The sequence below is a fragment of the Panthera uncia genome, assembly GCF_023721935.1.
Source record: "Panthera uncia isolate 11264 chromosome A3 unlocalized genomic scaffold, Puncia_PCG_1.0 HiC_scaffold_11, whole genome shotgun sequence".
NCBI classification, from domain to species: Eukaryota; Metazoa; Chordata; class Mammalia; order Carnivora; family Felidae; genus Panthera; species Panthera uncia.
In genome coordinates, this window is record NW_026057578.1 from 27854139 (window position 1) to 27865307 (window position 11169).

Sequence of the window (11169 nt, forward strand, 5' to 3'; positions counted from 1 at the left end):
GGGGTTCATGAAGGCACAGAGACCCTCATGGGAATGCGGCCCGGGATACTGTTCCCAAGCATCCAGATATGCAGCCAGAGGAGGAGAGTGAGGATAAACTTACCACGTCGCTGAGGAAAGTGGGGGAGGAAGGTAGGGTGACAATGTCCCGGACGAAGTGATGCCAGCAAATATTCACATTAATGTTGTAAAGATTTCACAGCATCGGAAGTGCCAAGGGTGGAGTGTTGGAAGCTGATCCCAAGTGAGAAAGGAGGGAGATAATCCAGACGCTTGCTCTATATGGGAAACTGTGCCGTCAGAGGAAGGCAGGCCCTCTGCAAACTACTCTTGATAAGTCTTTGCAAACAAATAAAACTCTTCCCTTTTCAACGTTTCTAATATTTCAAAAGCCCGTATACCAGGTGAATAATAGTTTCACTGTTTTTTTATGTCCCGATACATTCCTAACTGACAGTTGGTGGGCTTCCGATGTGTTGAAAAAAGTTTTTCAAGGGCACAGAAAATTGTTATGCTTCCCAGTGATTATTGAGATCGCTTCGCGTGGTTTCTGCTGTGCCGTCATTGCTTGGGTCCTGCATCACCGTGCAGAGCGAGCACTGCCTTGTTTATCGTGTCAGCTGATCGTAAGTTTTAGGGAAACAGCTCAGTTTGGGTATGAGCTGTGAAAACACAGAGTGAGAGTGGAATTGGTATTTTACATGGGGTGGCTTTTGGAAGGTGCTTCTCGTAAAGGGACATATCAGCAGAGCTTGAAAGGGGGAGAGACTGAGCCGTGCACAGAAGGGAGACAATTTGACCTCCATTTCCATAGGATCACTGTGGCGGAACCTGGAGAGTCTGTTAGGGACGTGGCAATGGTCCAGGAAGGGATGCTGGTGGCCGGGACCAGGGGGCAGCCCGGGAGCGAGCAGTGTGCAGGTGCTGGGTGGAGCTCCCTGGTGGGCGGGAGGAGGCTTGCCCTCGCTCCTGAGAGCTTTCCAAGAATTTTGCAAGCTAGTTGTTCCACTGTTGGCAGCTTGAAATTGGCCGCATTGGGAGTGTAGTCACCGCAGAAGTGGACAAGCACTACAAATCAGGCTTCTTTTTCTTTCTGAGCATGGATTGTTGAACATTTACCATGTCACCACTGGACATAGCATTATGAAGGCAGAATTGAACACGGGGTATAAAGAAGGAAACCAGGGAAGGGTCCAGGTTTCTGGACTGCCAGCACCTATACACGATCAGGAAAGATGAAGCTGAGTGGGGAGCTGGTGTCCCCGTCACAGGGAGAGGAAGGAAACTTCTCTCTACTTTGAGTAGAAGGACATGTAGGCAAAGGGGAAGGAGAATCATTTCTCTTTTCCACCCAGGATGGGATTCGTTTGCATTCAGGAGGCATTGGAGAACCTCACTGAGGCTGGCGAGTCTGGGGGTTGGCAGGAATGGCCCATGAGAGCATGGCCTTGAGTGTGTACTTAATGGCCACGGTCCCCAGGAAATGGATGAGAGATAGCCTGGTACACGTACATGTGACTTGTTTCTCACATTCTAGGAAGATACCCGTCTGTCAGTTTCCAGAGCACGTTCCCATGGCCCCTGCTCAGGACCAGGTATGAAGACCAGCTCTGGGGGCATCAAGGACTGGGAGAGGAGCAGCAGGAACTGTGGGCAGGTGGGTCTCTGGGGAAGCAGGCATCTGGGGCAGGGTTGTGGAAGCTTCTAGTTGTTCCTTGTCTTAGGCTGGGCCCCTCAGGGAAGGAAGGAGGCAGCAGAGACCAAGGATGGCATGTAGCAGGGGAGGAAGGAAGGAGCCGTGGACCCATGTTCACATTTGATTATCTGCTCATCATTCCAGAAATGTTCTCCACGTGTCTCCTATGTCCTCGGTGCTACTTTCCTCCTGGGTCACCTGTAGTGAGAGGACAGGCGGTCCCTGACATGGACTGTGCCTCCTCAGCCTTCCTCCCTAGGTCCTGATCCCCCTTTCCCATCCTCTCCAGTCTGTCCCACGGAGGGTCAGAGCGGGAGCTGTCCTCAGAGCGGCCAGAGGGCACCCGTCAGCATTCCACAGCATTCCTGTGGACTCCTAGTGCCCAAATACTCGAGAGATGCTCTCCAAGGGATCATCCCACCCAGGTGACCCTCATTCAGCCTCTCTGCCCACTTTCTTACCAGAAGCCCTAGGACTCTGTGCATATCTTTTGACAGCCCTTGAACCCCCTCCCCCACTTCCTGCAGGACCCCACACACTTTCTGGGAGTTGGGAACCTCCCAGAGGGATCCCCGAAGTTCCTGAGGGTTTTGAGAAAGGTGTATCATCTGCTCTTTATCCCAGGTGGGCGCTGACCCTGTGTGACCTGTGGGCTGTCCCTTCCACTGACCTGGCTCCTTCTGGGACTGACCTGGCCCTGTCCTCCTTGTCCATAACTCACCAGTCAATCCGTTGCTTCCAGCGGACATAGATGGCAGAGACAGAGACGAGCAGCAGCAGCTTGGGGCCCAAGGAGAGAGCCACCAGGAGTGGAGTGGACAGTTCTCGATCTGGAAGTGAAGGGACAGGAGGCAGCATCAGAGAGGGATCCAGGAGTCCACTCCCAGGGGCCTCCACTTACTCCATCTGAGGAGACCTGGTCCCATCAATGCTCTGCAGCTCATGAATTTCCCCTGGGAGAAGCTCGAGGCAGAATTCAGAATAAGAAGTACCTCATCTCGCTCACCCCCTCTCAGGCTACCGGGTGTCCTTCCTGAGGGAAGGGGTGGAGACAAAGAGAACTCCACAACACGCAAGTGAGCTTTACCGACTTGTCCCCACACACAATGGGGCATGTCTGACGCTCTCTTTCTGAGAAGGGAACAGGCTCATAGTTTACGGAGGGTCATCGGATGAGTGGGAAATCATTCACTGCTGTCCCGTAGGATGGATCTGCGACCTTGTCTTTGGACCAGGACGCGTTCAACCTTTCAGGGTCATAGAAACGAATATCAGCCCAGCCTCGAGTACAGTGAGGACAGTGTCATGGTGACCGAGGTGCAAGTCTGCCCAGCTTGTTCCACACTCAGGCCTCGATGTTCTCACTGCTGAGGGAGCTCTCAGAGTGCCCTGACCTCACGAGACCTGCTGGCTGGACAACACCTGAGGGAGGCAAGGAAACTCTCAGGAGGGCTTTCAAACACCATCCAGCCCACCTGGACCCCAGTGCCAGCATTAGGTAGGATATCTTTCTGTTGGACGTAGATCATTGTATCTGGATGCATAGCTTCAGATTCTTTGCCTTTTTATAATGACTGGTTTTGCTCTTAGATTTGCATCAAGAAATTCAAGTTAAGGGGAGCCAGGGTAGCTCAGTTGGTTAAGCATGTGACTTCTGCTCAGGTTATGATCTCATGGTTTGTGGGTTTGATCCCTGCGTCGGGCTCTGTGCTGACAGCTCAGAGCCTGGAGCCTGCTTCGGATTCTGTGTCTTCCTCTCTCTCTGCCTCTCCCTCACTTGTGCATGCTCTCTCTTTCTCTCTCTCTGTCTCTGTCTCTCTCTCAACAATAAATAAACATTAAAGAATAAAAAAAATTCAAATGAGTTTTTGAAATATATGGAATAATCTTAGAGGTAGGAGTGGTGACCCATCATTTTTACCCCTGGTGTGTTGGGGGATGGCAGGTCCCAGCTGGGTGGCCTTCTGCACTTATACTCAATTGAAAGAGGTGCATTGCCCATGTTTGCACCTGCTTCTAGAGGGCAGCCTGCAGCAGAGGCCTGGAGGAAGAGCGGGTACAGAGGTTTCGCCCCTCAGCTCCATTTTAAAAAGTCAAAAATAGCTCGTCCAAGTATGACTCTTCTGTGCTGCCTTGTGTTTACTATCTCCCTTTGCCAGTCTTGCCTCCTTCCCTGTCTCACATGCATGTGAATCGGGCAGCGCTCCACAGTGAGCTATCCCCCTTCTCGTATATCTTAGAGGCTGCTTCCCAAGGCAGGTGACCTGCGGAGTTTGTCTGGGAAGGTTCTGGAAACCCAGCTCTAAGGTGCAGAGACAGACCCGGGTCTCAGTCAGCTGACTGGCCAAGAGGTCCCCAGCCTGGTGGGTGGCGGGGCAGGGGTAGGGCCCAGCCGTCCCTGATATTGTCACTGCTAAAACCTCACAGTGGTGACCTGGGATGATGTGAGCAGAGGATGGGAGTACCCTGGCAATCTGGAAATGAGTTGGGAATTACAGGAACTATGGGATTGGATGGGTGTTGCTGGGCTGATGCCTTTCAGAGAAAGACGATGCAAACTAAGACCAGTGAATCACACCTGAAAGGTCAAGTGTGAAAGAGGACATCCGGGCAACATTGTAGACTCACATCTCCTAGAGCCGGAGGGAAGAAAAAAGCTAAGGACGTAATTGGGTCCACCATCACCACAAGAGCATCGGCACTAGAGAAGATTGGATTCTCAGCTTCAGTGCACCTGCTTTGCCAGAACAGGGCCGTGATGGGGAACGATGGGAGACAGATACTGAGATGTGGGATAGGGACTTTGGAGACAAGGCATTCAAAGCCCTCAGGGCACTTGTGTCTGCTGAGGACAAGGCAGCACCTTAGTTACTCATCTCCAAATAGAACTTCTAAACCCAAAGGAAAAAGAATAAAAGGACAATAAATTCTATGGAAATCTGATTCTCAATAGCCCTTGAAGACAATGCCCAACCTTCAAAATCTCTGGGAGACAAAAGAGAAAATTCACCAAATCCAAAAGCTCAGTCACTTACACTGCTGTCCTCCTACCCTCACCAGCCACAGGAAAAGGGCAGGTGAAGCAAAGGGCAGCGAGTCAAGGAGCCTGAGAGTTATGGAAATACCACAGCCAATATTAAATCCAGCTGAAATTAGAAATTTTTTTAATGTTTATTTATTTTTGAGAGAGACAGAGTGTGAGCAGGGGAGGGGCAGAGAGAGAGAGAGGGAGACCCAGAACCCAAAGCAGGCTCCAGGCTCTGAGCTGCCAGCACAGAGCCCGATGTGGGGCTCGAACCCACAAGCTGGTGAGGTCATGACCTGAGCTGAAGTCAGACCCTTAACTGACTGAGCCACCCAGGCACCCTGAAATCAGAAAATATTTTAATGTGTCCTGCCCATCAGGACACAGATCTTAGGAATGGGTTTCAAAGTGTGCTTGACTTAAAAGGGTTGGACCTGAACCTCCAGAGTCTGTGAATATGTGGTACCTTACGTGGCAAGAACGACTGTGTGGTAATTAGCTAATGTCTCGAGTGGGTCATTATCTGGGACTATTGGAGTGGAGCCAACTTAATTACCGAAACCCTTACAAGCGTAGGAGGCACGCAGAGATTGGGAGCAGGACGCATGAGGACCACAGCAGAGGTCAGAGGGTGCGGGGCCCTTGGCCAAGGAGTGGAGCTGCCACTAGGAGCTAGAACAGCAAGGACACAGACTCTCCCCGAGAGCCCCCAGAAGGAACGCAGCCCAGCCACCCATTTTAGACATTCCACACTAGAAATGGAAGATAATGAATGTGGGTTGTTTTAAGTCACTAAGCATGTGCCAGTTATCACAACAGCAGTAGGAACCTAAGATCAGGAGGCAGGGGCGTTTTATTTTATTTATTTTTAAATATTTATTTATTTTGAGAGACAGAGAGAGAGAGAGCGAGCAGAGGAGGGGCAGAGAGTAGGGAGACAGAGAATCCCAAGCCAGCTCTGCACTGCCAGCGTTGAGGCCGATGTGGGCTTGAACCCACGAGCCGTGAGATTATGAACCTGAGCTGAAATGAAGAGTCGGACGCTTAACCGACTGAGCCACCCAGGCGCCCCAGGAGACAGGGACATTCAAAAGGGCAGATGGGAGTAAAAGGGAGAGGCATGATTTAAAATGGATACTTCAAGGAGGGAAAGGCAAACAAGAAGGAAGAGGTGCTGTGTCATAATTGAGCGGTGAAGGAAGATGGAAAAATGGGGCAGGCAAACTTGGCATCCTGAAGAAGACCCAGAAAGATCAGAGGACTCAGAATCTCTGTCCAAACAGAGCCAGCCAACCCCAGGCCTCAGCAACACGCGTGGTCATGCTATATTGAGAGAAAGGAGGTCCATTAAGCTAGGACTATCATAAAACACCTCAATACCATTGACCAAAAGATGTGTATCTTTACATCAGACGCACTGGACCCGGAAAGGCAGTGGCCAGAGCCCTGGGACGTCCATGGAGTGGCATCCTGGTGCGTAGGGTCACAGAAGCATCTTACACTTGTCTCTGGCCTGCCAGCTTAGCCAACCTTAAAATCCTATTTGCAGCCTTAGCACACTAACAAGCTTGCCAGTTAAGGCACGCTAGAAATACCAGAAGTAACAGCCCTTGTGTGTGCCCCAGTGTAAGACAGAAGTCTAAAAACCAAACCCAGGCTTGTCAAGATGAGATGCTGTGGACTTGTCTCCTGGTTGAGTGCATGCCTGACCCCTGGAAATGGCATGAGGTCCAAGCATAGGAGGACTCTGAAAGGTGGAGGAGTAAGGCAGGCAGTTAAATGTCAGCAGATTGGAGGAAGAACACAGCTTAAGTACCCTGGCTTCACGTGCCTGAATCCCTGGAAACAGAAGCAGGCCAAGGTGTGACACTCAAAAGTCTAGCATCAATCTCAGTTTCCAAAGAAGCAATCCAGTGAAGAAATGGGGGAACCAAATGAGACTTTTAAATACATAGAACAAACTGAGGGTTGCTTTTGGGGAGGTGGGTGGGGGGATGAGCTAGTGGTAATGGGCATTAAGGAGAGAACTTTTGGGGATAGGCACTGGGTGTCATCTGTAAGAGATGAATCACTGGGTTCTACTCCTGAAGCCAAGACTACATTGTATGTTAACTAACTTGAATTAAAAACAAACCAACAATGGGCAGAAAGCACTAATAGACACTTTTCCAAACAAGACATCCAGATGACTAACAGACACATGAAAAGATGCTCAACGTCACTCATCATCAGAGAAATACAAATCAAAACTCCAACGAGAAGCTACCTCACTCTGTCAGAATTGCTAACACAAGTGACAACAGTTGTTGGCGGGGATTCGGAGAACGGGGAACGCTCTTGCACTGTTGGTGGGAATGCAGACTGGTGCAGCCACCCTGGAGAACAGTATGGAGGTTCCTCAAAAAGTTAAAAATAGAACTATACTATGACCCAGCAATTGCACTACTAGGTACTTACCCAGAGGATACCAAGATACAGATTCAAAGGGATACATGCACCCCAATGTTTATAGCAACATTATCAACAATAGCCAAACAATGGAAAGAGCCCAAATGTCCATTGACTGATGAATGAGTAAAGTCATGGAATATATATATATGTATATATATGTATATGTATGTATATGTATGTATATGTATATATATATGTATATATGTGTATATGTATGTATATGTATATATATGTATATATATACATATGTGTGTGTGTGTGTATATATACACACATATGTATACACAGTGGAAAAGTACTCAGCAATCAAAAAGAAAGAAATCTTGCCATTTGCAACAACATGGATGGAGCTAGAGTGTATTATGCTAAGGGAAAGAAGTCAGTCAGAGAAGGACAAAGGCCATATGATTTCACTCATACATGGAATTTAAGAACCAAAACAAATGCACATACGGGAAGAGGGGAAAAGAGAGAGAGGGAACAAACCACAAGAGACTCCTAATGGTAGAGAATAACCCAAGGGTCGATGGAGGGAGGTGGGGAATGTGCTGGAAGAGTGATATGTATCAAGGAGGGTACCAGTGTTGAGCACTCGGTATTATATATAAGTGATGAATCACTGAATTTTACTCCTGAAACCAGTATTACACTGTATGTTAACTAACTGGAATTTAAATTAAACAAAAAAAATCTCAGTTCAAATTTCAAAAAATGAGGAGGAACAAAATCAACTCAAAGAAAGTGAAGGAAAAAAAAAAGAGGAGAAAAAGCAATGAAATTGCAAACAGAAACAATTGAGAAAATCACTGAAACAAAAGTGGGTTCTTTGACCGACACATGAAAAAATCCTCCACATCACTCCTCATCAGGGAAATACAAATCAAAACCACAATGAGATACCACCTCACACCTGTCAGAATGGCTAACATTAACAACACAAGCAACAACAGATGTTGGTGAGGATGCAGAGAAAAAGGATCTCTTTTGCACTGCTGGTGGGAATGCAAACTGGTACAGCCATTCTGGAAAACAGTATGGAGGTTCCTCAAAAAACTCAAAATAGAACTACCCTACGACCCAGCAATTGCACTACTAGGCATTTATCCACGGGATACAGATGTGCTGTTTCGAAGGGACAACATGCACCCCCATGTTTATAGCAGCACTATCAACAATAGCCAAAGTATGGAAAGAGCCCAAATGTCCATCGATGGATGAATGGATAAAGAAGATGTGGTATATCTATACAATGGAGAATTACTCGGCAATCAAAAAGAATGAAATCTTGCCATTTGCAACTATGTGGATGGAACTGGAGGGTATTATGCTAAGTGAAATTAGTCAGAGAAAGACAAAAATCATATGACTTCACTCGTGAGGACTTTAAGAGAGAACAGATGAACATAAGGGAAGGGAAACAAAAATAATGTAAAAACAGTGAGAGGAACAAAACAGAAGAGACTCATAAATATGGAGAACAAACTATCATACCTCAAGGCGATGCTTACCTGTGAGTCCCAACAGCAGAGGCAGCAGCAGGTACGAAGGAGGATGGGGCCCGGAGGCAGGGGCTGACATTGTAGAGGTCTGGGGATCCTGCCCTGTGCAAATGTGTGTGCTGGGGAGAATAGGCCCTCTGTTCTGTAGAGAGGAAAAGCCTGCCTCCTCCCATGATTAAGAGGAAGTGCCCATGATGGGGTGATGTGGCTGTGAGTTAGCAATCTTCTTCTAGATTGTGAAATAGAAGTCAGGCAGAGAAGGCCTCCCTTGCTGAGTGAGGGATCCTGTCACATTTCAGAGAGAGTGGAGAGGCCCGGGAGAGATCATGCTTCCTCCCTGCACGGGGCCTCTCCCCGCTCTTGAGGCCCCAAGTTGGGTATAGAGATTACCGAAGTCAAATGGAGCAATGTTTTCTTTTATAGATTGTGCTTCCTGTGTCTGATCTAAAATGTCTATGCTAAACCAAGGCCATGAAATTCAGTTTTGTTTTTTTCCTATAGTTTCTTCTAGAAGTTTTATAGGTAGCCTTTCAATTTACGTCTATGATGCATTGATCATATTAAGTTGTTCTTAGTATTTTTGTGTTTACTGTATAGTCACATTATGATAAAGTAATATTTTTTAGACAATATTAAGTTTCGTTTATGGTATAAGGAAACAGTCAAGAATCTTCTCCTTCTTTCTACATATGAATATGTAATTGTTTCAACACCATTTGTTGTAAAGACTATCCTTTCCACATTGAGTTGCGTTGGCACATTTTTCAAACATCTCTTGACCAAATACGTATTATGTATGGGTCCAGTTGTTTTTTTTTTCATGCCAGGGCAAATTTTATTTTGGAAATATTTAAAAAAATTTTATTTTTAGGGTTGACATACAGTGCTGTGTTCGTCTTAGGTGCACAACACAGTAATTCGACGATTCTATGCATTATGCAACACTCACCATGGTATGCATAGTCACTATCTGTCATCATGTAACATTATTCCAATACTGTTGACTGTAGTTCCCTGTGCTGTTCACTTATCCCTGGGGTTTATAGGGCAAGGTAGTTTTTTGTTTTTTAAGTTTTATTTAAAGTGTAGTTAGTTAACATACAGTGCGAGATTGGTTTCAGGGGTAGATTTCAGTGATTCATCAATTATATTCAACCCCCAGTGCTCATCATAACAAGTGCCTTCCTTAATACCCCAAAGCCATTTAGCCCACCCCCAACCCACCTTCCTTCATCAACTTTGAGTTTGTTCTTTATCATTAAGACTCTCTCATGTTTTTATTCCCTCTCTTTGTTTTTCCTTCCACTCATGTATGTTCATCGCTATTATTTCTTAAATTCCACCTATGGGTGAAATCATATGGTGTTTGTCTTTCTTTGACTTTCTTTTGCTTAGCATAATACATCTAGCTCCATCCACATCATTGCATATGACAAGATTTCATTTATTTTGATGGCTGAGTAATAATATTCCTGTGTGTGTGTGTGTGTGTGTGTGTGTGTGTGTGTGTGTGATCTTTTTGGTTTATATTTGCAACTTAATTGTGTCAGGTGTTTAAAAATTGATATTGAAGGATTTAACACAAATACAGGCTCCTTACCAGTTTATTAATCCCAGAAATGATAACGGTTGAAGGAATAGAGGAGAAATTCTTTTCATATATGTGTATATATTGCATAGTTATTACAATATTGAATAGTTTACTCGAAAACAGTTACTGAAGTCCTTCTATACCTAGACCATATACTAGATTAATAGATACACAGAGAGAAATCGAATAATAGTTCTACTCTCCAAAAGAATCACCACCAGATGACAAACTTCCAAGATATATCACTATATTTCTCTATTGGCTTTTTGACAGTTTGCAAGAAAACACATCACCCCTGGAGAAGTGGCACTTACGCGTCTGACAGAGCGAGACAAATAGATTCAGTCATATGCTTGGTTCAAATGTGGATAGAATCTCTGCACATGGCAGGTATAGCTACCAAGTCCGAGGAGGGTGAAGCTGGAACATTGTCCCTGTAAGGGGAACTGACACAGCCCAGAGAAAGCAGGCAATTACTATAGAAAGTCCACTGTGGGAGCCTGGAAATTCCTGGAGATGGGTCATCTGCCCAGGGTCTGTCCCAGAGGAGGATTCAGGTACTTGTTAACAGATTCCTGCATAGGTAAATGCATGGCTGAATGAGAGTGTGCTTCGAGTGAATGCATGCTTGATGCATGGTCGGATCAAGGAATGCATGCAGAAAAGAATGAATGGGATTGACGAAAGCCTCAAAATCTTGCTCTCTCTTTTTTTTTCCACTTTGGCCATGTAAGATGCAAAGATGAACATTAAATACCATTTAAAAACCTACAGGTCAGGTGACTCACTCTACGATTTGGTAATTCTAACATTTTAAGATTCACAGACTCTACATCTCTTTGACTCCAAGAGACTGAGATTTTACATAGGAAGGAACTAGGATTTGGAGAGGTTCAGTAATCTGCCC

General features: G+C 46.2%; 1 protein-coding gene across 1 annotated transcript in view; it reads right to left on the reverse strand.

The window, feature by feature from the left end:
• Positions 1-1376: 1376 nt before the first annotated feature.
• LOC125936750 (signal-regulatory protein beta-1-like) overlaps positions 1377-11169 on the reverse strand; it is a 140189-nt gene continuing 130396 nt past the window's right edge. Inside the window, exon 5 of the mRNA XM_049651038.1 lies at positions 1377-1894. Within this exon, the coding sequence (XP_049506995.1) occupies positions 1875-1894 (20 nt within the window). The 3' untranslated portion in view covers positions 1377-1874. The remainder of the gene's footprint in view (positions 1895-11169) is intronic.